At 39.5% G+C, this 27,498-nt stretch overlaps 1 protein-coding gene across 1 annotated transcript; it reads left to right on the top strand.

Moving 5' to 3' along the window:
- The first annotated feature begins 16,673 nt into the window (after positions 1-16,673).
- On the top strand, positions 16,674-19,190 carry LOC114563617 (probable 2-ketogluconate reductase). The gene is made up of 5 exons (XM_028590416.1): positions 16,674-17,052; positions 17,513-17,684; positions 18,074-18,252; positions 18,804-18,900; positions 19,025-19,190. The coding sequence occupies exons 1-5, from the start codon at positions 16,674-16,676 to the stop codon at positions 19,188-19,190; spliced, it is 993 nt and encodes a 330-aa protein (XP_028446217.1).
- The last annotated feature ends 8,308 nt before the right edge of the window (positions 19,191-27,498 follow it).

The raw sequence follows: 27,498 nt of genomic DNA, 5'->3' as shown, positions 1-27,498 counted from the left end.
AGATGATGCATAAGTAATGCAGTATGTAGTGTTTAATCACTGTTCTACCACATCACCTAATCACAAACTATTGTTACAAAGAACTGTGTGATCTCTAGTGCGCCCACGTTGCACAGAGTGCAGTGGGGGTAGCGCACCTCCACCCCCTGCAGCATATATTTGCCCCAGGGACCCCTAACACCACATTTATGCTGCCATGATCCATACAGACATATATAGAAAGACAAACAGTCTCTGTTTGTTTCTGCTTTCTCCAGGCCTGCAGCCGATTGCTTTGCACAGTACAATGACCATAAAAGTCAGCATTAATATTTTTGTGCTTGCTCTGCTCCCAGAGAGAAAGAGACAGAAGAGGTGTTGCAACTAAAAGGGAAACCTTTATGTTTTGAAGTAGGAGGTCGTTGTGGAAGCTGGGAACAAGTGCTGCAGGTTCTTTTTAAATCCTTGTTGACATCCATTAGCATTTTGCAACACAAGTGCTGAACGGGAACAGACAGTGTCCAGTGAAGATAGATGATGCAAACTGACTCCCACAAATTCCCTTATATAGTCTGAGGACGTTTTTTTTTGTGATATCAATTTCCCCTTGTTCTTGACTTCAGGCGAGCCCTATCCCACAGGGACATGGGATATTTCAACTTGGGATAAAAGTCCGAACTTTGCAGAAGCTCTTTTAATGAATTCTCATGAATCACTGGGATTTATAAAAGGAAACAGCTTCACTGTCAATAGTGTTGGATTCCCATAGGGTACAGATTTGATCATTGGCAAATCATCAAAAGATGTTTTATCAATATTAATAAAGTTATGAATATGGTTATTAATAACTGTATCAAATCGACAATCAAAACGGGGCACCACCATGCAAGTCAGGGACCAATAATCAAACTGTGGAACAGTCTCATTTCTGTGAAAATCCTTTAAAAGGAATCAAAGGAAGGGGTGATTTTGAGCACGGACCTTTTTAGCCAGCAATTATTACAACAAGTACACAAATAATCACAAGCAACTGCTAATTAAGTATAATAAGATTTATTAACATCACAATTATCAGTAGCTAATCAATAATCCTTCAAAAATAAACTTCTATACCTTTTTACAATATCACAACCAAAAACAAGGCAGCATGGACACGTCTGTGTCCGTGTGTGCGTGTGTGTGAGTGTGTGAGAGAGTGAGTGAAAGAGGAGGGGCGGTGTCGAAGTGTAGTTCTAACACAAAAACAACTCCAAAAATGGCTACTCCTGTGAGCTGCACAAAACTATTTAGCCTCAAGAGGGCGATAGTGGTGCTGGGTGCACGAGGAGGGGTTGAACAGGTAAAGGGGGGGTTGCCAGGCAACCCCACGTGGTTAAACTAGCAGCGTTAGCTCGGGAGCCACGTGGCTAGCTTGTGTCCGTGTGTGTGTGTGTGTTAGTAAAAGGAACAGAATAAAGGAGGAAAACACTCTGATCTTAGTTATCGATAATGGCCAGCTCCCTCAGCCACCCAGGTCTGGACCCCACGTGTAGTTAGGACAGACTGAGACTTTTGATTTACCGAGGGAAACTTTGGTCATTATAACCACTCCAGTGGCTAACAGCTGATTCACCACGATCATCTCGCGGACAGTAACTAAACTCCGTGAAAGGAGTGATTTAGCAGGTAACGATTACAGTTATACCCAATTCACACAATTTCTTCATCTGTGGAATAAACAGTGTTGGGAACGTTACTTTAAAAAAGTAATTAGTTATAGTTACTCACTACTTGTTCCAAAAAGTAACTGAGTTAGTAACTGAATTACTCTATAATAAAAGTAGCTCGTTACCAGGGAAAGTAACTATTTGCGTTACTGTTAAAAAAAAGTTGCTCCATATAAACTTATATGACACACATAGGCCTACTTTTAACAACATACCTGCCTTTCATACGGTTGACTTCAGCCTGTGTCATAGGTTTTTGTTGTGAGGCAGAAAGATCTAGCTTTTGCTGCTTGGAGGACTTTGCTCCGAGTCCTTCTTTGCTAAAGGATGGCGAGCTATCATCTGTGGTGGAGGTATCGGTGTTTTGGCCACTAGCTTTAGATGCGTGTGCCATTGTGAGATGCTTCATTAAATTAGAGTTGCTTACAACGGATGTCGACAAAGTAGTTCCTGGACATAATGTACAGATTACATGCACGTTCTTGCCTTTGACCACAATGAATTTGAAGTAGTGCTTATATATCCACCTTGAAAACGCCAACTTTTCATCGAATTGCTCCTGACTCGCCATCTCTGCTGCTTCATCAAATCTCTGTTTAGTTTGCGTGTGTGCTGCCGTGTGTGTAAAAACACTGGCATGACTGTGCCTTAGCCAATCATAATCGCTTACCTCGTTATTAACCCACCTCCTCACTAGCTGCGAGCCACGGTTGCGTTCGGATTACACAGTTTATTCAATCAGTGCATAGTAACGCACTGCATTTAATGTCCAGTAACGTTAACGGCGTTGTAACGACGGGAAAAGTAATTAGTTAGATTACCCTGTTACTGAAAAAATAACGTTGTTAGCTAACGCCGTTCTTTTCAACAGCGTTATTCCAAACACTGGGAATAAACAGATCTTTTCAGTGAAACACAGAGTTGCCAACTAACTTTATCTAACCTTAGTCCACCTTTAGCTCAGAATAAAATGAAAGGAATGTTTACGTGACTGCAGAGCTGAAATCACGGTTGTTATTAACTGAAATGCGTTTGACTTGGGACACAGAGCATGTTATTAGACAATGGGCTCCCTTGTCAGAAAACAGAAAATTATCCAACGCCTATTGCAGTTCTGCATCATGGAGCACTAATGAAAGCACTGTAGATAAAATTAAGGTACAGGTGCAAATACCTCGGGAGAATCAGGTCGCACAAATTCATTTTAGAGATTCCAAGTCAGACAAAAGCCCAGCCAGCAGTGAAATCTGACTCCTCCTGCCAAACAGTATTAAATTGGCTCATTTTGTTTCGCTCTCACTCGCTTGCCAGGTTTCTGATAACATATTCAATATAAAGCTGGCAGCAAATTAATGGCTCCTGACATAATAAACAAAACTCGATGCGGTTTGCCTCGCCTGTGGGTGTGAAAACAGTTCACTTCATAAATGTTGGCAATAGGCATCCAATTAATTAACAGACTGTCAATATCTGTAGTTAACATGGGACAACTGGAAAGAGGTTATATGACCAAGCTACAATAAGTATTTACATATTTCTCACATGGGACCAAAAATAAGATAATTATATTGAGAGAAATATTATATTATATTGCTTGTTTACTCCACTACATTGGTCTTTGGCTGCAGTTAGCTCAGACCAGGGGCCCAAACCACCAAGTAGGGCTGGGCAATATGGAGAAAATCAGATATCCCAATATTCTTATTGTCTTTATCCACGACGGTTCACTTCCGGGATTGCGCCGTTGCTGCCGGAATTTCCGCCAAATTATGCTCTTTTTGGCCATATTTCCTTTACCTTCCGCTTTCTTTGTGTTGTAATTTTAATCTCTGGTGGATTTCTGAGGACTATGGTTAACTGCTCCTCAGACCTCTGCAGGGTAAATCCAAACAGCTAGCTAGACTATCTGTCCAATCTGAGTTTCTGTTGCACGACTAAAACAACTTTTGAACATACACAAAAACAAGTTCCTTCCCGAGGCTATTTTGCTGCGGCATCGTGGCTCCGTCCGGCGCTTGGCGTCTCCCAAGACGATTGTGATTGATTCAAAGAAATGCCAATAAACCAGAGCATGTTTTTCTCCACTCCTAGAATGCGGTGTGGACTTGCCAGACCCTCTTCTGCTGCGCTGTGGAGGAAGGTCTGACAAAGCGAGAATACGATATTCTTGGCCAACTACATTGATATTGTTATTGCAACGATATTGTAGGGTTGACTTGGTTGGTATTTGTGATGAATAATCACCAGTAAAAATAAAAATAAAAATAAATATTATATAATATTATTTTAACCCACTTTCTTACTTTCAAAATCTCAAAGTGCTACAGGGTAAAAGCCTCGGTATAAAAGACTGATTAAAGCATGAAAACGGGAGACTAAAAGGTTAATTAAAAGTCATAGGTCTTGCTAAAATGAAATGTTTTAAGTCCTCTTTTAAAACTCGCAGTAGTCTGAGGTGCCCTGAGTTGATCAGGGAGACGAGGGGCAGCAGAACAGAAAGCGCGATCACCCTGAGCTTAGTCCTGGGGACTGAATATAATGACTAAGTGGTTAAAGGCAAGTAAAAGAACAGCTAGAAGAGGCTGGTATGTTCAAAAAGTGACATCACTTTACTATAATGCAGCCGTTAAAACCAGGAAAAGACTAAACTTAAGCCATATTGCAATATCCAAAATCTAAGACGATGTCTAGTCTCATATCCCGATATCGATATAATATTGACATATTGCCCAGCCCTACCACCAAGGGCTCCTAGAGAGAGTGAACTCTCTTTGGGTTACCTGGCTTCAGTGAGCTGTCTGCATAACTGGTGTCACCAAGTTGGTTATAAACTGGTTCAGGTAACTCTGGGTTTTCTAATCCAGCTACGATTGTGTTTATGTCAAAGAAGTAGAGTTGTTAATTAAAAGCAACATCATCATAACCATGAATTTGACTTACTGTAATATGAAATAAGATTAAACAGTGCCTGCCATACCTGTGGGGAAAGTTATAGCGACAGCAAAGTGATATTCAACTAAATATACATGAATCACATAACTACAGAATAAGAAGCTGTGGAAACACTACAACTAATTCCCAAATATTAAAGTAAGGCAAAGGCTATACATGAGTGCGGGAATTATTATTATACATAGAGTGAGTATATTTTGCCTTTATGTTTGATGATGAATCAACCCATAATGAATATGTGATGCACATAAAAGTTAAAAGTAATGCCTGTTTCTGCTGCCAAAGCAGAGAGGAGAGAGTAGAAGAAAAGCCTGAGTTCCATCTGACAGAAACGTTGCATTTATAATCATCATATTATTCATCAGTGTGTGTCGGTTATTTTCAAATAAAAGACACAAGTCGGTATAGTTTTTCATATATACAAATATCATGTCAAAGTCGTCGCATGTTATTCTGAGCAGCAGTGAAGGAAAAAGAGTGTAAACGCATCGACACTGACAGGAATAAAAAAAATCTTTGCACAATTAAAATGCAGCTATAATTCATATTCATTATTTAGAAGCTCTGTTTTTAAAAAAAACAACTCTGAAGTTAACCTGCTCTGGGGCAGGTTACCTGTGCAGTATATATATGTTACCATGGTGATTTACCCCGGTAACCATGGTGATCAACCCCTGTTTAAGTGAGCTGATATTTATGCCAACTACTTTTTGTAGGATATTATAGACTTAGAGCTTTCATAAAATCTTAGTTAAACTCACAAACGTGTGGTTTTTGGATTATCTCAGACACTGCAAAAAGACATGTTTTCCGGTCAGTGACGTCAGACCTTATTCAAAGAGATTTTTCTGCCCTTCTTCCTTTTTTTCTCGACAGCCTACTTCCCTCGTGACAGCTCATGAAACAAAAGCCTAAAAAAGATGTCCTATGAGGTGAATGTTCCTCATAGTTTTCTCTTCTACGAAGAGATTCTAACTGAAGCCAGTCACTTTCACTGGTGCTGCCTCCCTGAAATCTAATTTCATGCTGCTCTCACCATGCCCCATCCTCTGGTTACGCTCCTGATCTAATATCTCAGCCGTTAGATTGATTTACATTGCTACAGCTTCTATTTGGAATGCTCCTTTGTTAATGTAACAGTCCTTTAATGCAATAACTGAACGTACATGCTTTTTATATTAATGTTGTAGGCCATTGGAGCTTGGACTTGATTACATATTGTACCACCGCACTGCACTCATTTTAAGAAAATCATTGACAGAACAGAAAAATTTTAACTGGCTGGACTTTGATCAAACTTTCCAGAGAACTAGGCTGCTTAATAATTGACTATATAATGAAAAATGTCTCAAAAGATGTGTTCAGACAGAATGCGAGGCAAATTTTAGATGTGTTGTAATCAATATCGACGACGATTAATTTAGGGGATTGCTCTGGTGCCGCTGCAAGATCTGCCGGATGTCCTTTTTTTCAGCCAGATGTCCCTCACCCCCCGCTTTCTTTGTGTTGGCATTCTAAACTCTGGTTGATTTCTGAGGACTATGGTTAACTGCTCCTCGGATCTCAAATGTTCCTCCAAAACAAGTTTCTTCCTGAGGCCGTTATTGCGTCTGGCGCATAGCGCCACTCAAGAAGATTGTGATTGGTTTAAGGAAATGCCAATAAACCCAAGCACGTTTTTCTCCCATCCCGGAATGCTGTGTGGACTAGCCAGACCCTCCTCCGCAGTACTGTGGAGGTAGGTTTGGCAAAGCGAGTCTAGACGTGGTGGTGATTGCGTACAAATTCAATGGAAAGATGCGATTAGATAAATTCGCCCATGTTTTTGTGGGTTGAAAAGGTTTTAATCTGCGCTCTTATGTATCTTAAGGCTTTATGAATCTGCTTCAGAAATGTACAACATATGAGAGAAAGAGGAGAGAGGGTGGAAATGAAGGAAAGAAACTTCACAAACTGTCCAATTATTTTTTTTACTTTTTTTTTTTTAAATTACTTGGTGCAAAAATTGGTTTTCTTTCTAAAAACCTTTAGGGTTATCTCTGTGTCAGTAAAATGTTCACTGACAATGTTTTGCATTTGCATGGACAAACATTTTATGATCAGGCACCCACATAACCTATGGCTAGATCATGAAATAAATTTTTTGGATTAATTAAATTGATAAAAAAAAAAATCTTTCCCTGATCTTAACCAAGGCCATATAATTCAGGCTCCAATTAAATTTCCCTGCAAAACGTACTTGGCAAAACAAATTACTAGTATATAAACATCATTTCTTGGAGGCAGGGTTGTTAGGCCAGGTCCCAGTTACTGACTCCAAGCTTTAATGTGGCAAAATACAACCCTAACACATCTGGCTGTTGGCCTTTCTGCCAACAAAACGAGATAGAGCAGGATTCTTACTTGAGATGCAAATTCAATACTGGGTTCAGTTTTCAAAAATGGTTTTCAACCGTAAGCCTTTAAAAGCATGTTGTCTTGTTTTTCTTGTTTCATTAACCAAAACAGCACTGAGAGTTCAGAGCGGTCAGGAGGAAATCAAAGCGGCGTCATACAGCGCAGTATCCTATTTCACCCCCTTCTCTACATTAACGACACACCACTTCTCTATTTGGTCTATGCTATGCTTGAAATAAAAACATTGTAGGAGATCGATCGATACTCATTGATTGCTACAAGATATTTAGTTCATCTCTTCTCTTAACTCGGGCTGAAATAAAAGCAGCACTCTGGATCAAGTTGTTTTTGTTCTTTCACAGCTCAAACTGTATAAACAGACCCTAAAGAATAACCCAGTGGTTTGGTGTGAAGACCGCCCGCCGTTTTAGTTCAGCCGAATCGATTCAGTCTGGATTTCTCTGTAAAACACATTAGAGCACTTTGATCCTTTTTTTTTTTTTTCTCACTCTGTTAAACCAAAGTCTCTGCAGACACCCACAGCTCTGTCCCTCCTCTTTCATAAAAAGCATTCTCACTCAGAGTACATTTAGAAGTAGGTTTAGTTCAGCCTTATGGTGGTTCTTCTACAGCTGTGATCAGAGAGTAACCTCCGTCATGTGAGCCCAGTCACACGGTCACCAACTAAACTAAAAACGTACAGTACATGTCTACTTAAACTAATAGCAGGCAAATAATATAAAATATATAAGAATACAGTTACATGATAATCTTGAGTGATCAATTTTGTGTTTACACTCACAAATGAATGAACCAAGAGATGGACTGCAAGTTGATTCATTGAACGGTCCTGATGGCGGCCATCCATCATCATCTTTATTCTCATGCTGCACTTTAAGGTGCAGTTTGGGTTATTTATTTCCTCTGGTCGTCACAAAGAGCTCACTAAGAAATAATGTATTATCAAGGTTACAACTGGACCTCCCATGTCATAAATAATGACGTACAGGTAAAAGCAGGACAATAAAAATAGATGCGTGTTGTAAAAAAAATGGGGGACATGGAGAAAGACAAAACACAAGCTGAATACACCTTTGTTTTAACTCATTTTTACCATCAACAGATGGATTTAACAGTAGTTAATTATTGGAATTCATGCTATAATCACTTAATCAAACTATATGGACGAATGCAACAGAGTTCAGTTAAAGCTTACCAAACAGGTTAGGTGGGAAATAGCCTGCATCAATTGAAATAAATAGCTACTATAAGCCTGACTTTGCTCCTTAACAACTAGAAAAACCTCAGAGCTAGCAAGCTAACGTTACTCGCTAAAATTGGTAAATCGCTAAAGGTTTTGACAAACATTTGAATCGCGCAATAAGGCAGACCTGCTTGGTTCTTTCTGTGAATGATTTCAAAGATTTTACAAAGAATATTTTTACGGCTTTTACTATCTAACTGGGAGGTTTTGGGAACAATTGGCGGGGATTGCTGTGGACGAACAAAGGGTGATACACTGGTAAGAGCAAATGAGGTTTAACCATGTCTTCAGTTAATTTAAATAGCTCACGTTACTGTATTGTGTGAACAGTTAACTTTATATAATATTGCATGTGATGTTTTCTTTTGCGGGGTGCAAATGGACAACCAAAACAAGTTTCTTCCCGAGACTAATTTGCAGAGCCACCGTAGCGAGCCACTTAGCACCGTCCAACAGCGGTTTAACAAAATGCTAACAACGCAGATCGTTTTTTTCCTCCTATCCCAGAATGAATCTGTGGTGTAGCCAGACTTTACTCCACAGCGCTGTGGAATAAGGTCTGGCAATGCAAAACTAGGTGTGAAAGCACCCTAAAGCTACAGTAAATGAGCTGAAAGGTTAGCTTCCTCTCCAGAGTGTCTCAGCCCTTATAGGTCAGCCCAATGCTCATTCATCATCAGACTGGGCTCTATTTGACCCATATAGACAGCACTGATGTGGTGTTAATATCAAATTCCAAGGTCAATATTGGCCAAAGCGAGCAGCAATCCCTTAATGATTTAAACCTACAGTATATTGTTTATTAAATAGCAATGAGAGCTAAGGTTATAAAAAGTACAGTGTAGGGTAGAAGTGTATTATATGGTCAGCAAATGGGAATTAAACAGAACCACATTAAAATATGTTATTTTAGCAACTTGACCTCATAGAGGAGTACTGTCCTTTTGTATTTCAGCTTTTTCACCAAGCACACACTCTCGGGCTGATGAGATGCACAAGAGATAAATCCAGCATGTGAAGAACAGCACTCACTGATCTTTTCCCTCTTCACACTGTATGCTTTAAAAAGAAAGCGCTAAAAGAAGAAATGCTGTTCACCCATTCACGACCTGCTCGCCTACAGAGCAATCCTCCTTTAAACAGCCCTCCTACATATCTACACACGAAAAAAAATCCTTTTTATCCTTTGGCAAAAGATGTGTATCTCAACTGCTTATAGCAGCAAGGTGTTTCTGTAGACCCTTGTTGTTTGTAAGAGTTGCCTGCCTCCTGTGACTTTAAACTTGACCAAAATCATTGATTAAATTTCACAATAACAAATTAGCTCCAAGTTTATACCACAGTGTTTACTGTTAGCCTATTTGCCCCTGATTAGATCAAAGTGTGACTGAATGCATAACCAAATAAGTGAGTTATGTAAATGTATATCATTTAACTAGGTTATTCTATTTAACTATTAAAATACAGTAAGTAAAACAAAAATAAACATAAACAAACAACTATAGTCCAATTTTAACACATACACACAAACACACACACACACACACACACACACACATATATTTATATATATATATATACATCACAAGGAGTCTACAACGACGCCAGGCGCTCTGTTAAGATTAATGCTAACTTCAGAATGCTTACAAGGCAATGCTAACATGCTGATGCTAAGCAGGTATGTGATATTTCCCATGTTCACCGTCTTAGATTAGCATGCTACCATTTGCTTACAGGCAGCTGAGGGCTGATGGGAACATCATTGGTTTACGCAGGTGTTTGGTAATAAACCAAAGTATTAGATACATTGAAATTTTGACCTAATGATAGCGCAGGATGAAAAGTCAGGGGATCACCAAAGTGATTGCGGTTCATCCTTTCGGGGACATGAATGGGTGAACCAAATGTCATGGCAGTCCATCCAATAGTTGTCAAGACATCAGTATAAACCGTTGGGGACAATGGGAACCATAAATGTCTGGACTATATGTGGTGCCAGTTCATTCAGTAGATGTTTTGATACAGTATTTTACTGGATGGGAGGGGAACAGTTTAATCCGCTGGTGGTATTAGAGAAAAAGTCAGGATATCAGAGTCATGAGGATTCATGCCCTGGGAACTATGCTGATCCGTACCACATTTTATGGCAATCCATCCAGTAGTTGTCGAGACATTTCACATTTCTGTTAGCGTGTCTAGAAATATAAACCTTTTAATAATTCCCTAACTAAACACAATCAGTTTTTCTTCTTCCAATGTTATCAAAGTTTTACAAACTGATATGGGAGCAATGAATCCCCAGAGTCTCTGTGTGAACACGGTATTGAACCTGTAACTTTGATTTGCCTTTATACCAAATATTACCTACAAATCTCATGTAAATGTCTCTACAGAGGAATTCCTCCTGTTGATTCCTTTTAATTCTTTTAAAGGTGTGACGCCAGTTGAATAAAGAATGACTAAACTTTGCCATTTCCAGTGGGATTTTACCTCCACAGCTTTTTTTTCAGCAGAAGCAATGCAAGGTAGAATAAAGACGGTGCAAAGCACTTTGATAGTGTTCTTCTGGGCTCATGAAAGGTACACTGTAAAACAATTCAAGCTGGTTCAACTTTGAGACACGAGTTCCCCCGCTGCCATAACAACAAGAGTACACTCAACTTAAAGGAAAAAAGAAAATTTCAAATCAAGTAGCAAGTTTGTTTATTCAAATTTTCCGCTCCACTTGTACCTGATGTTTTGTCTTTTATTTGTTTTTGAAGATCAGATTTTACTTTTCAGCGATTCTTCAAAGGTGTGAATTTCCACTACTCTGGTTCTTACTGCACAGTTAACATTGTTACATCACTGATTCTGTTTCAAACTGCTTATTCTGGTTACATCCTTTTTTTTAATAATTCAGTGAATTCCTGTTACACACGCAAACTGTAAGCAAGTTTGCTAAAGAGAATCCAAGCTCAAAGATCCTACCTGTCCTCACAGCAAGACAAAAACACCATTTGTTGTTGACTCAAAAGCCTAATATGAGCTATGCTGATGTTCTAAATCTCTAGGTACATTAATGTCTGTCTGATGGTTGGTCGCGCCACCACTTTGGCCCAGATTGAAAAACTTCAACAACAACTTGATGGATTACCTTTAACTTTCGCACAGTAATCACGGTCCCCATGGCAGAAATCTTACTCACTTTGGTGATCTCCTGACTCTTTCTGTTGCACCACCTTGAGGTTGACATTTCTAGCTGCTAGATAACTAAAACCATAAGCTAAAAGATCATATGTGGCGCTTATGCTGACCTTACACTAAATGACTTTGTGAATGAATGTGAGATGGTGTCAGACTTTAGTCTTTTCAAAGTCTGTTCAAAGTCTTCTAGTGTATGGTAGGCATTAGGGAGTTTCATCGTTACAAATGACCCATCTTGTAATCCATTGCTAATATAAAATATTGATTTCTAGACTCGTCATTGCAGTGTCACATCAGAAAAAAAAAAGTCATATGTTGTTTACAATGGAGGACTTGTAATGTCATCAGGTGACCATAATGTGGAACTTCGGTTGCGTGATAACACGTAGACATACTGTATACCGAGGGAAATCATTACCACTATAGCTCATACGTATAAATTAACCGGTTTGTTTCTAGTGTGAAAGCATTTTTTGGATGGTTCGGACTTTTGGACCAAATACAGGAAGCTCTGGCAGGCTATCATCGTGTTATAAGACCAGGGAAGCTCCTTTAAGGAATAGCACAGTGCTTTGTATATAAGGCCACATGAGAGAGTGTGATGGTGAATGTGCTCAGAGCAGACAGCTGTCGGCTATCACAGCAGAGAATAAATCAGCAGTTTACTTGTTAAGTGGTAGTAAATTCACAGTGTAGGTTTCAGTTTGTCTCCTAATAAATGCTGCAGCTCCTCAAATCCCAAGTAAAGTTCCCGTGTCTTGCTTCTCAAGAACGCAGCAAATAAAAAAGAGCTGCAAAAAACTCAATACAAGAGGACGGCGAAGCCCGTCTACAAACCAATCAATTACAACTGGCAGGAGATGCAGCGCACGTATGTGATGAAGAAAGGACATAGTTTTGTCACGTATAGTTCTCTAGTGCGATTGCATAACCACAGTGTGAAACAAAAACTTACCGGATCAAATGTATACAATGTAACAAAAACATGAACCTTGGTCCGGACCTTGGTTCAGACTTTCAAGTGTGAAACCCAATTACTTTTGAATCATAAGGATACATTATATAATTATGAATCATCCCTATAACATAGTGTTTTGACATAGTAGTTCTAAAGTAATGGATTCAATTAACTGTTTTTAAAAGTGGTGATTTACGAAAGCCAATTTTTCTTTTTTTTTACCTAACTTTATAAATCTGTTCACGGTTTTGCAATTCTGCTTGAATTTAAAATCCATACAGCACCTCATTCCTTTTACTTTTCATTAGTGGAAATGAAAAACTGCGTCAGCTCAGCAGGGCTTTAGCAGCAGGGAATGGCAAATGGAGTCTTTAGATTTTATGGTCCAAATTTACAGTATGTCTGCAGATTCAAGACAAGACCATTAGTGAACCGTGCAGTCATATTTTCTCTTCTAATATAACTGGGAGGGATATGGAAATGTCCCCCCCGTCAGCAACACTTGCCGTTATCAAAAGAGCTGCATAATAAATAGAGGCAAACCATACTGAGAAAGAATTAGGAGTTAAACATGAAAGGAATCATGACCAACAAGCTCCACTGCTCTGTGTAGATGAAAGCACAAGCTACTTTCTAAGTCAAATCAATAACTGAATGGATTATTTAGGGTTGTGTTTGTTTATATTTGAGCCTACCTGTAATGTTCCTGATGCAAGGACTTGAATACAGATCAGATGGGTTATAATCAACTTGGGGAGACAAGTATGTTAGTTTGGAATGATAAAGGAAGGTTTATTGATTGGTTGCAGAGAATAAAGATGGATGTGGGGGGAGAATCTGGCTTTTGGAGACAGAGGTAATGGAGATGGCCGGATGAGAGCATGGCAAAGCAGCTGATTGTGCAGGCACGCAGGCAGTCAGAGATCCTGTGGCACAGAGAATCCGGTTAGAAGCAAATCAAACACACAAGGGATAAACTTGAATGCCCAATTCAAGCGGCCTAAAACGTGAAACTACCACTGGAGCTGGGACGATTTGAAACTATCTGACGCCGGATGAGTGAAGAGCGAATGAGTTGAAATATTGGAGAGGGAGTGTGGGAGTGGGTGTTTAGGAAACTATGGAGTGAGATGAGAGAAGGTGCAGAGGAACAGCAGACAGGTGTGGAGGAGGAATAACAGGATGGAGGGAGGAGCAGATACTTTTTGGTTAATGTCATGGGATTATGAAACAGCGAAATTAATTCATTTGAACTATTATTAAGTTTGCATGCACTTTTATGAACCTCATTTGCTGCCATTTTCATTTAAATGCTAAGCAGGTATGATGTCTTACTGGTTTAATTCATAATCATGTTGTAATATCTGTGTGATTAATGAGAGGTGATTTGAGTGACTTAGGCATCTTGGAAACTGGTGTAAAAAAAAACTCCCTATGATGCAATACTGTGACACCATGTGTGTAGAGCTGTGCTGTATGACTCAGTGTTATTCCACCAGTCCTCCACATTCACACACAACATAGGAATGCACACACAGCTTTAAATACTAACAACATATGGTACAGGGCAGCTTTTTGAACCAGCTAAGATGAATATCAACGAGCATACCACGTTGTTGTGTCGTAGAAGCCCATCAAACAGCTTTAGATTATTGTTGTGTTTACTCCATCTCTGCCGTCTTCATGACATTGACAAGCCACACAGTGTTTGTGTAGTTCTAATGTGTTTATCTTTGTGTTCCGTGCCTCAGGGTGATGGGAAAGGACAAACCATCCTTGATAAGGTAACTGACATAATGAAACAACAGCATACCATACCACACCCACCCACACACACACACACACACACACACACACACACACACACACACACACACACACACACACACACACACACACACACAGATGCATGGCCCCTAAAATCTAGGCCATGTTCCATGTGTAGCTGCTACCCTGGAGCTGAACATTCCCTGCTCACTTTGCTTGGCTGGCATGAATGTCAAATTGCATGGCAATACATCCAGCAAGACATTGCACTCTGAACCAAACGTGAACTTCATAGTGGAGCCTGGGGAAAATGAGTCTGTAAGATTCAACCTCTGGGAACCACGAATGCACACAAAGTGGTGGACGGTGCCACTGACAGACCAGCATTGGCATACATAGAACCATGCCTCTACAGTGGTTAAGATGTGTTTAATTATGGCCGTGGCATGTTATAGCCTTCAGATGCAGTACGCACCTAGAGAAACAGTGAATTATGTGTTAGCATTACAAAGCTTTGCAGCAGCAACACAGTTTTTATTTATGAAAATAATGGGGGGGGTCACAAATAAATAAGAAAACAAAACGTTTAAGACTTTTAAGTCCTTTTCCTTCACAGCTCATTAAATAGCTGGGGACCCTAAACCCATCCACATACCACAAAACCTGATGGGAGTGGATGTAACAGGATATACTCTGGGAATTATTGGAACGGGGGATATTGGAGATTAATGAACTCAAAGAAGCAAAAAAACATTATCTCTGGAACTAACATCTAGCTAGAAAAGTATAGATGGGCATTGCACCTAACCTGACTCTGTCCAAAGGTTAAAGAAAATGTGTCTACCAGCACCTCTTGAGCTCACTTATTAACACACTATATCTTGTTAGTTTAATCTGCACAAAAACCAAAGGGCGCTTTGGAGATGTGGGTATGTTGATTATTATTTTTTTTTTTTTTTGACAAAGCCAGGCTAGCTAATCAATGCACAGAAATGTAAAGACCAAACCGTGGCAAAATCTCTAAACTACCCGTTATGATAGACCTGCCTTTAAAAAATCTAAAAGCAATGAGTCAGCATGACATGATGTCTCTGGTCTTGTTTTGCTTTACTTGCTTTTATTTTAAGTTAATTTGTAAGGCGAGCTAATTTAAATGTGGACCTTTCAACAACAATGTCGTTATTATTTGTAAATTATAAACTAAGCACAACATTCCTTCCCCTGTCACCTCTTTACGCCACAAGGTGAAGAAAGCCCAGGGTTTGGTTTTCACATTAGGTTACCACGTTTAATCTGCAACTTCACCCGGGGAAAATGACAACACAACACTGGTCAAAGGTTTTTAAAACACCCCCAAGCCCTCAGCTCCTACCGGATCACTCTGAGGAGACAGAAGGGTTGAAACCAGAGCTTGGCTTAAAAAGGTGAGTCTCCCTCATTAAAACTAACTCTGAATAATAACACACTTTAATGTAATTTCCTAACCATTTTAAAGGAAGTTTCATGGAGAGAATTTAGCAATTTGGTATTAATCAGAGGCTAAATTGTTTTTTTTACCCCTTTACATAAGAGCTTTATTTCAACCCAAGGAAATATTAATTAGTCGTTGGAAATGCTTGCTTGTTGACACATTTTACATTGTTGCATGTTCAGCTTACCTACTGTACACTAAGTCACTTAAAGGAACACACCGACCTATTGGGACTTTAGCTTATTCACAGTAACCCCCAGAGTTAGACAAGTCGATACACACCTTTCTCATCTCCATGCGTGTTGTAACTCTGTCTGATGCCCCCAGCACTAGCTAAGCCTAGCACAGATCCTGGAGGTAACAGGTTCCAACTAGCCTACTGCTCTGAATAACTAAAAAAATAACGCCAACATGTTCCTATTTACATGTTGTGATTTGTATAGTCACAGGGTGTACAAATAACAAGGTCACTATGCTTTTACCATCTAGTAATTGTTGACTCTATTACTCCAACTCTGAACGAACTCTCTGCTCCGCACCACGGGGCTTCAGGTGCTGCTAGCAAATCACTCCGCCCAAGTAGCAGAAGTAGCAGTGCTTCGCCTTTCCTCAGAATATAGTCCCCAGGTTGTATACAGTTAGAAGATGGCTGTGTCTCATATGACCTTGTTATTTGTACACCATGTGACTATACAAATCACAACATGTAAATAGGAAAATGTTGCTGTTATTTTGTCACTTATTCGGAGCAGTAGGCTAGTTGGAACCGGTTACCTCCAGGATCTGTGCTAGGCTAAGCTAGCGCTGTTACAACACGCACGGATATGAGAAGGGTATGTATCGACTTATCTAACTCTGGGGGTTACTGTGAATAAGCTAAAGTCCCAATAAGTCGGCGTGTTCCTTTAAGGTTACACTAGCAGCTAATTGGAAGTGTGCTATTTGAACTAATAATATGACAAAGTACTTTTATGTCTTATGTCACACCAGGTGATGGCGGAGGAAAAAACATGGGCGTTGGTCTCAGAGGTGGGGGGCGAGCACGGTTACCTTGAAGAGCTAGCTGACATACTGAAACAACACTTCCGAATCATCTGCTACAGAGAGCTTCTAGAAGACCCAGTGCTTCACGGCCCCAAAATCCAGGTTCTGTTCATGTGGAAGTATTGTCCTGCAGCCGAGCCTTTGTTGCTTGGCCTGCTTCCTTCCCTCAAAGTGGTTGTCAGCGGAGGAGTGGGCATCGACCACCTTGACGTACCGTTCATTAACAGTCTCGGGGCAAAGGTGGCCAACACGCCAGGCGTAGTCAGCGACTCTACTGCAGATTTGACCATGGGTCTGCTTCTGGCATCAGCTCGCAAGATCCTTGACGGTGAGATCAAAGGTTAACCAATGCAACACAATCTGTGTGTGCTCCAGTTTACAGGAAAACTTGCTGATCAGGGCTCATATTTATTGTCTCTGAGTAGGAAATTAATCCTAATTTGCCCGCAATTTTTAGATGGATACGCAGATTATTTGGTCATTCTTTTAGGCAAAGGAGCATAGCATATTATCAGCTTCCAAAACCTTGAAAGATCATTTGTAAATCTGCAATTATTTGTATATATATATATATATATATATATATATATATATATATATATATATATACACATATACCTATATATATGTTATTATTGTTTTTGTCCAAAACAATTTGTGTTGGCAGGTGGGAAGCCGGTGATGGATAAATACCTTGTTGCTGCCTCCAGCTGGTTAGTCACAGCCGATTGCAGAGGTCTGTAATAACTACACAAAATGTTTAATTAGACTTTTTGTTTTTTTCATAGGTCATCAAATAGCAATTGACCCAAAGACAATGCACATACCACAAAGTCTGATGGGAGTTGAAGTCACAGGGTCGACTCTAGGGATCATTGGAATGGGAGAGATTGGTTACAAAATTGCCCAAAGAAGCAAAGGATTTGAAATGAAGATCCTGTATCACAACAGGACCAGAAGGTACAATTAACAACCTCAAAATGTTTGCGTTTTACATCGCCAATGAGTTTATTTTTTAATAGCCATGTAAAACAAATTCTGGATGTTTTATGTTGTATATTTTACAGAAATAACCAATGACTTCATTATTGATAATGAGGTTTCTTTAGGACTGTGCAGGAAATCAAACACGTTATTTATCAATGACAACAACAAGCTAATGCTTAACAAGGTAGCATTTTTCTTGCAGGGTAAAAGGTAAACTGTACCAACTGTAGCAATGTTTCTTTTTTCAAAAGAAGCTGATTGCTACCGTTCTTTAAAAAACACAACATATCCTCCCTTGAAAAACTGGATGCACTGTTAGTGTATGAGTCTGAAAACGTTTATTCCTTAATTTTTCTATTCAGAAATGTGGAGGATGAGCAGGCAGTTAGAGCGAGCTACTGCGAGAGCCTGGACGACCTGCTGAGGAAGTCGCACTTTGTGGTGATAGCTGTCAAACTGACCTCGGACACAACGGGTCTCGTCGGCCACAGAGAGCTATCCCTTATGAAACCCACAGCAACACTGGTCAACATCAGCAGAGGTGGGAACAATGTGTTTCCTACACTCAGGGGCCGGGCTAGAAGTGTGAAATATGATTGCCCCTCCCCCATCCATTGGGCTGGAGTGCTGTTGTGATTTCCATTGGATCACAGTATCACTTGGCTGCCTGTTATGCCAATTTTCCCAGCCCTTGTCACATGACCAATTTCCATGATTACTATCCAAAATTCTGATACCATGGAACGATTTAAAGTGGCAGACTGGGCCTATAGAAAATGTGTGTATTCTGATATACAATTTGTTCAAAATGAAAACAAGTGAAACTAATAATGAACGTGATGTTTTATTTAGCAGAATTACATTATGCTCTATCCTATCCAATATTTACTAGAATTACACTATGCTCTATCCTATCCAATATTTACTATATTTCTAAGCATATTTTCTGTGCTGTATTCTGATAAAATGCCCCCCATGACTGATTGTTGGTCCTCCCTGTGCCACCTCACTTAAAAAATCTGTAATCGCCCCTGCCCACACTGTAATGATTACTGGTTCAAGTTAATAAAAATGCTCTTTTCATTTTCTCAGGCCAAGTTGTGGACCAGGATGCCTTAGTTAAGGCTCTCCAGTCGGGATCAATTCGTGCAGCAGCATTAGATGTGACTCATCCTGAACCTTTACCAAGGTCCTTTACACTGAAAATACACTCTCAGACCAATCAAAACCCACACACGTTCTAAAGCTAGAATGATTCACTACTGTAACAACTAATAACGTATTACTCAGCCTCTCTGCTTCATCTTGTGCAGGGACCATCCCCTCCTCGGCCTACCTAATGTGCTGATCACACCCCACATTGGGATCAGTACCTACAATACAGCAAGAAGGATTGTGGAGAAGATGGTAGAAAATGCCCTGGCTGCAGTGAAAGGCTTACCTGTTCCAAATGAAGTCAAGCTGCAGTTACACAATTAATGTTAAATCTTTCTGCAGTGGGTGTTCAGAACTATTGGCCTCATTCTTTTACTTAAGATATCTTAGCAATAACATGTAAACATAAGCAGTGGCAACAGTCAAAATGTAAGTGTAAAAGTGCAAAAGTGTATTATACCATAGTGTCTTTCACAACACACTTTTAAAAAATAATAGCAGTTTATACATATTGATATGCATTATTTAAACAAAACTTGAAACAAAGTTAAAATAACTTAGAAAATAATAATTTTGGCCACAGGGCATTCATTTAGACATGGTAATGGACACCTACTAAGTAGTTCCAGTGAAACTGTCTGTTCACCGTTCTAAATGAATGCGCTGCACCTGCAGAATTAAATCAAATAGAATATGAAAAAGATGAGATCAAGACATATGCTGCTGTCACATAAGCGTCTGCCTCACGTCCCCAATAGTTGTTCAAACTCGCTACTTCAGGCTCCGACCGACGCATGGCACGTCATTTGTTCGTGAAGATCTTGATGTTGATTTGGGGACAATGACATGGCTGGATAGCCAGCTAGTCTTGTTGTTACCCTTATAGAATAAATTTGTCATGTATTTAGATTGTTAAATTATCATTTAACTGAAACTATACTCTCCCCCTAAACTTACCTAAAGTGCTTTTGTTGCTTAAATTTAACCCCCGCGTGGGACTCATGAGCACAAGTGTGCGCAAATGAGACCCTTGAGGCCACGTCTGTGAGTGAGTGGGACGGGGACAGACAACAGTGAGGCTGCCACTCACTCTCTATCTGTGATTGTACTTTAAAAAGGGCATGCTGTCTAGAAATGAAGGGCACCCTTTCAGCAGGCGGCCCACACAGGCCTCCCTGAAGTCCACAGCTCGGCTGACTCGGGCTGGCCTTTTCCCTCAAGGCTGCTCCTATAAACTGTGAAGGTGAGAGCTACATTAGCCTATTACAGATGTGACCTCACTGAAAACTAGAAATGTCCTTGAGATCTTATGATCGTTTCATTTTCTTGGCAGTCTTTTCATTTTACATATTAAATCGCTAAAAAGGATTTGCTCATATAAAGGCATATTATTTGCATCTGAACATGGTGGACGGTGCTCTATTTTTATTCCATAGCCCCATTCCAGTGGCATTAACATTAAAGGTGGGAAGTGGAGAATGAAATATTCTCTGCGCCCCTCTGTAATTTAACTCATTGTTCCGGACGGCATTTTAACCACTGTGAAATATGGTCTGTAATAGACATGGACATCCTGCCAGCATCTACATGTAGCGGACAATATAACAGCACATTGGATGAGCATTTCCCGGGTCTTGCTCTCCTGACGGCTTTAATTTTCCCCTGTTCTCAAATAGGCCTGAATGTTGGCGTCAGCATGTTTCCGTCAGATTGGCAAAAACATTTGTAAATATTAAAATCACCCCACTATCACCTAGAGAAATAAATCCAGTCCAAATGTGGCTTGTTTCTACAATTTATTCTTCAGTTTGGAATGTTCCCCATGCATTACAGTCTTGTAACTGGTTATTTGTTAAATACATTACGGCTTCATATTTCATTACAGTCAGACTCTCTCTGTCTAACTGTTGCACTCTGCTCCCCACTCATGGTCATGGACAAACTATGATTGCATGTTACATTGATATTGCACATATTTTCCATGTGTATATGAATACAAACACATACACAACTTTCTTTGTAGCGTAGAGGGGGCTACACCTGCATCTCATTGGGCAATCCTGTATTGTATAATATACAACAATAAAGCTAGCTAAGCTAACTAGCCAATAATTTATGATTTTTCACTCTACTTATAGACCCAAAGTAGGTATGTTTTATTTTTTTGTCAAGATTATCTTTTGGGTTTAAGCGCTAGATCAACTGGCACGCACTTTCAATTTAGGAGGACAATGGGGTTCACCAAAATGAGAACACAAGTACGAACAATTCTGCGGTTTAAGAACACCCTCATTAATCTGACGTAGATCTCTCTTTGGACATTTGTGATGAACAAATTTGAGAAGAAACTTAGGAAGATGTTGGTGAATGAGGCCCATAGTTACTACATGGCTGGTTGCTAAACCAATCAATCTAACTAAGCCTGGCTAACACGCTAGCTAGCCAGGAACACACTGAACGTACCGCTTGTCAGTCACAATGGTAACGGTAAATGCGTAAGTGGCCACACAATTAATTCAGGAGATGTGTTTCCCATCAACTCTACTCCCACAGCTGTCTGCAAGCCTCTTTTGTGGAGCAGTTTGCATTCAACGCATCAAAAATTGGTGAACTCAATGCAAAAGATTTATGCAGACACAGGCTAATGTGCCTTTGCAAGAGAATCCACTGATCACAGCGAGTTTGATGAGTTGCTCCTGTTCTAGTTTATAATGGCAACTTCATCACCTCAGCTCACATATTGATTTTGGCACACTGAGCACCCCTTTCACATTAGACCCCATCACATATATTTGAATCAGTGTTCTACCATCCAAAATGTTGATTATCCAAATGAAATGTATTTCTCTCAGATAAAGTGAAACATATTTGGTATAAATAAGTAGACATTATGCTGGTATCTGTGTTTTGTGTGTGTGTGTGTGTGTGTGTGTGTGTATGTGTGTGTGTGAGTGGTTGGATGAGTGGGATGATGAGTGTGCGAGGAAAAACTTAATGAACGGTGCTTCAAGTGTGACTCTTGTGTCCTTTCTTACATAATTTAAACTTTTCTTTTTTTTTTTTAAAAAGGCTGAAAATAATAAGAACCTACACATCAGAAATGTTGGAATCTGGTGGGAATTGATACGCTCGCAGTGTTTTCAGTGAGTCACAGATAGAAACTGCCTGAACCACAAACAGTCATCAATCCCTCTCTTCCTTTTTTCTCTCAGGCTATACTGGATGCTTTTATTTGTTCATGGCTTTGTCGGCGGCCCATCCTCATGTTCCACTTCTATTTTTGCACGTTCAACCACAGTAGATGAAAGCATATCAAGATTTTTTTTGCCTCAAAGCCCAAGTTCTTCTGCAAGAGATGTTTTTTTTGTGAGAACAGCTAACTCTGTATTATTATCCAAATGAGGAGGAGGAATAGTAGATTTTATTAAAGCATGAGCGCACACAAGAAAGTACAGTTAGTGGATCAGAAATTCTCCTCATTTCTGTGAATAAAGAAAAGCTAGAAGCCATGTCTCATTTGCAAAAGGAAACTAAAGAATTCTTGTTTTAAAAATGAGACTTCTAGTCTTATATGACCTCACTTTTAGTCTATTAATTCACACCCTAACTCCACTCACTCTGTTATCAATGGTGTGGGAACAGACGTCTTTTCTTCTTTTTATTGATCTGACAAAAGACAAAAAAAGATGTTAACACAGTATTTATGAATTCATTTAAATGCAAGAAAGATGTTGATGTTGATGATTTTTTAAAGAGTTGAGCATGTTTTTCTGCATCTCTTCTGACACCGCAAGCTCCTCTTTGCGCCTTTTTCTCCTCAGAAGTGAGAGAATAATAATGTTCACAAAGAATTAAAAATGATTGGCGATTGAGATTTAAAAGAACAAGAAACACTAAAAATGAAATTAAATACATTTAATTATATTATGAAATCCAGATTATGTTGACAGAATTTCTTCAGGTCTCCTGGTAATTTTAATTAACGCACTTTTGAAAGCATTAACAATGTGGTTGATTGTTACAGAGCCGTTGGTTATTCATGTCACTCCCAAGGGGAATATTAAGCTTCAAGGTAATTAATCATGAAGTTGACAGAGCGGGTGAGGCAAAAAGAAACTGCAAAGATGCAATCCACTGCAAGCATCATAAGGTCACAACAAGAAAGTAACAAAAGCAGAGTCCAGAGTGTGTAGACAGCGATTAATACGGTAAGATAAGATAAGCCTACATTGATCCACCGGGTGGAAAGTCAGGTGTTGCAGCAGCACAAAGACAGAAATAAGTACAAATGAATAGGGAAGTACAAATAAAATAAGAACAACTACAATAAGAGATATATACAACTAGTATTAGAGTAGAATAAAAAAAGAACTAGAGCAATTGCAGATGACGTGACAAGTAAAATTTTTCTGAGGGTTTTTTTTGACAATTTTTTCAACGTTTCTGTCGCTTCTTCTGGATTTTTTGTTGTCTTTTTTAAGGTTGTTATTTTTTCGAAGTTTTTAGTGCTTTTTCGGTTATTTGTAGCCTTTTGATGTTTTTTTTCGACAATTTTTTGGGAGGTTTTCGTCTCTTTAAAGTTTTTGTTTTTTGTTTTTTTGTAGCTTTTTGCAACGTTTTTGTCACCTTTTTAAATTTTTTCCCCCCACATTTTTTCCGATGTTTTTGTCGCTTTTCTCAATACATGCAGACAAATCCAGGGACCACCCTAAATAGTTGGAGATCTCAACCCCCCCAATGTTGAACCCAAAGTTAGGCCCTTGAGGAGATGAACAACTGCCATCTTAAAAAGTGTAGCTGTCAGACAATTGTAGTGAAGTAAAAAGTACAACATTTACCTCTGAGATGTAGTGGAGTCAAAGTATAAAGTTACATAAAATGGAAATACTCAGTACAGTACTTGAGTAAATGCTAGTCCTTGGTGACTTAGGTTCTATTTGTAGTTGCAGAGGTGTCTCCCTGCTTTGTAGAGTTAAACAGAAGTGTGTAAGACCTTCAGTGTCCTGAAAGCTGTCAGCCACAGCATACGATGACAAAAGAATCATATAAGGCTCTTATCCTCTCTGCTGTCACAGAAGCTCAAACACTGCAGACGCCACACACACACATAAGCGAACATTATAGTTGATGATCACATCAACATGGTATTTCAATGCATTGTGAGGGGGGATATTAAAGGCTGTATTTTAGCTTCAGATCCGTAACAACAAGCGAAGAAGCTTGTTGCCACAGATGGAGAACACTGAGGCACATTCTGTGAGGAGCCGACAAGTCTCCAGGCAAATGACATTACAGTCACCCTCCTCCCCTCTCACCACCCTTGCCTCATGTTTCTGTCAGCCTGGATTGTGTAGGAGCCCATCAGTGTTGTGGCTGAGAGCAGAGTCCAAGGAGTCAGACACCTCTTGTTATCCTGGGGACTGAACTCGTGGGAGGACTGGCTGTCAGAATTGGGCGACAGAGTGCATGAGGCCGCCGAGGGCTGTCTGAGTGGGTAACAGGTTTCTTTTTGTCCAATTCACTTAACGAAGAATGAGGCAGAAGTGCTCTTGCTTTAGCCACACACCAGTTCATGGTGCATTTGTTATCATTCATCCCGTTGTGACGGCTCTTAAGCCTCAAGACCTATTAAGTCCCTTTGGTTGTTGGGATCTGAGGATTGGCTAATAAGGACTGATGATTGACACCTAGATGAACTGATGTCCATAAATAGGAGTGCCTGGGCAGTCACTCTTCCTCTCTGCCTCCTCAAGGTTGCTTGGTTTGTTTGGACTTTGGGTTGAGTTACTTTTGCGTTCTAACATTGCTACACACATCCATACACTACACACATTACTGATTAACTGATAAACACGTTTACCTTTGTTTAACAAGTCCTCATTAGCCAATCCCCAGATCCCAGCAAACAAACAGACTTAATAGGTCTTGAGGCCTAGGAGCCATCACACTGTTATTATTACTATTATCATTGTTTTTATTATTTTTTTTTATCCAAGGCCAACCTCAACCTGCCAACCCAGAACATCTATCTGTCAGAAATGTCTTAAGGCTGATTTTACGACAGTACAGCATTGCTGTAGGCATGAATACATAAAGACTTTGCTGTTTGTATGCCTTGATATTTTTCCTCTGTTCTTGACGGCCTGCAGCTGCTAACAATTTTTTTTTTTAAAGATTATTATTATTATTAAAGGACAGCTTAGACATTTTAAGTAGTCTTCTTTGTATTATTTTTGGTTAATTTTAAATTACGGGTCTATATTATTTGTAAACTAAGCTGTCAGTAAACTATTGCTATTTGTATACATAATGCTGTCCTGTGTCAGTTATTGTTTGTGATAATTTCACTTAAAATAGGTAAACCTTTGTGGTAGCTACCTTGAGATACAAACCCAAAAGCCTGCATCATTCTACCTGAAACACAGTCCACGTAGACAAAGCACAGGATGGTGCTACAATTAAATAAAATAATTGTTTTCCTAAGGAATAAAGGGCATTATTATCCATATTAATATTCGGCAGCAATTCTGTTGAACAGGATGGAATTAAATATGAACAGGAATGTTTGTAGAGCTCAGCAGGGAAGCCATCATGTAAAGGTGCCTTGTTATTGAGCATGCTTTGAAAAAACCCCTCATAGTGCTTTATTAAAATGTTTACTTCTGTTTGATTTGGTGGTTTTATATTACTCAGGAATTTATTAAAGTGTTGAATACTAACATGCTTTGGATTGTGTATATACAAGGTTTGTGTTCTTGTGATGCAATCTGTTCAGGGTACGGAGAGAGCTGCTTGAGATGAAAATGGTCACGTGGGTTTGTGCATATTTGAGCTGAGGGAGGAAGAGAAGCATGTTAATATATGGACGCCTGGAGTGAAAATGACAAGAGGAAAGGGCAAGGGATATGTAAAATACAAACTCACTGTAAAGACAAAGGGTCAAACTGAGGCTTGATGTGAGAGTCGGGAGCATTTGTTAAACTGCACACGGTGGTGCATCTATTAAGACTTTTCTTGTAACAGAGTAGATTAGAAAGCAAGGTGTGAGCTCATTGACATGGAAGAGTTGTCTATCGATGTACAATTTGCTTTTCCTTTTCTCTTCCAGAACTGTTTTCTTCTTTGGACAATATTTGTGCATCCTTTCAGTATTTTTCTGATAGAACTGGGCACAAGTTAGTTCATCTCAGTTCCTTCCTTTGGGTATAACCAGCTCGCTGTGTTTAAAGTCTTTGTATTTGACAAATATTGGGGTGCATGTTTGTGCATTTTCTTGTTGACTTGACTTCAAGGACTAGCATCTTGAGGTCAATGTTCTTCAATTTTCTTACCATTTTGTCGTGGTTGAAGGGAGGATGATTAAGAGAATGGGACACAGGGAAATATAAGTTTTCGTAACATAGAACAGGGGTCTTTAACGTTTTTTTAAGCCAAGGACTCCTTAACTGAAGGATAGACGGAGCAGGGACCCCCTACTACATATATTGTATAAATTGAAGTTGCATATTAAACTGTGACTACAATAACGTGTAGGGGGCCTCAAGCCTTTCTTCATACCTTCTTAGTGCACAGAATTCTAAACTATTAAAATATTAATTGTTGGCATGATTTTACAAATCATGTTTTATGTGGCACAGTGAATATGATGAACTGTATCTGCGGATGGCTACCTTACCTTACCTATAGGCCAGTAAGGCTGTCATCAATGGAGATTAATATTTGCTAATAATATGTTGGAATTATGTTTAGACATTTACATTAATTTAGAGGTCTCCCTGCAATAACTCGGAGGATTCCCTAGGGGTCCCGGACCCTCTGTTAAAGATCTCTGACATAGACCATGTTTGTAAAATGAAAACGTCCCTATAAGGCGGTTAGTAGTAGTTACAGTAGACTATAGAAGCCATTTTGACCTGCTCCTGGCTAAACTCCAAACTGTGTAATACAGTTACTCCTGAAAATCCTCGTTCAGTTAGCATAAGTGAAATCCTCGCATTGAGAGCCAAGAGTATCTGGCCCACGGATCAGGGCAGAAGCCTCCGTCTGGGTGAGTCAGTGAGTGATTCAGAGGATCGGAGGCGTTTGGAAGATGGTGTACGCTTCATACATTTTCGCAGTTGGTTGAAACACCAGTCAAGGTACTGTTCAGTCCTCCAGATTGTCAGTGGTAAACACAGGAAGATGTGTGTCCTGGGTCTGATCATATATATATATATATATATATATATATATATATATATATATATATATATATATATATATGGTGACAGTCCTTGTTGGATACAGCAGTAGTAATATTTGCTACATTTCAGTTCCTTTTGTTTAGGTAGGTGAAGTCATGGTTTGTTGGCTTTAAACTAAATATGTTCCTCACCAGCAGGTGTCATAGGGTACACTGTGTTGAACAGGGTTGTAAATATATAATAATAAAGACAGTGCAGACAGTGTGGTTGCACTGGGGCCCGTAGAGAGAGCAGGCCCTCAAACAAAATGTTGGGCAGAGAGCAGGCCCTTGCAAGTGATTCGGATTGGCACCTCGGAAATGCACCTGTGATCAAAGAAGATCTTCCATAAAATTTTAAATTGGTGCCATTTGCTATATATGCCCTCGAAAAGGCAACCAATCACCGTC

The sequence above is a fragment of the Perca flavescens genome, chromosome 11 (assembly GCF_004354835.1).
Source record: "Perca flavescens isolate YP-PL-M2 chromosome 11, PFLA_1.0, whole genome shotgun sequence".
In the NCBI taxonomy this organism is placed as follows: Eukaryota; Metazoa; Chordata; class Actinopteri; order Perciformes; family Percidae; genus Perca; species Perca flavescens.
The sequence above is the reverse complement of the archived record's forward strand: the minus strand, read 5'-3'. Positions and strand labels throughout refer to the sequence as shown.

Coding starts and splice junctions, on each gene's coding strand:
- LOC114563617 (XM_028590416.1), top strand. CDS start 16,674: ATGGCGGAGGAAAAAACATGGGCGTTGGTCTCAGAGGTGGGGGGCGAG. Junction 17,685..18,073: donor TATCACAACAGGACCAGAAG/GTACAATTAACA, acceptor TTTTCTATTCAG/AAATGTGGAGGATGAGCAGG. Junction 18,901..19,024: donor CATCCTGAACCTTTACCAAG/GTCCTTTACACT, acceptor CATCTTGTGCAG/GGACCATCCCCTCCTCGGCC.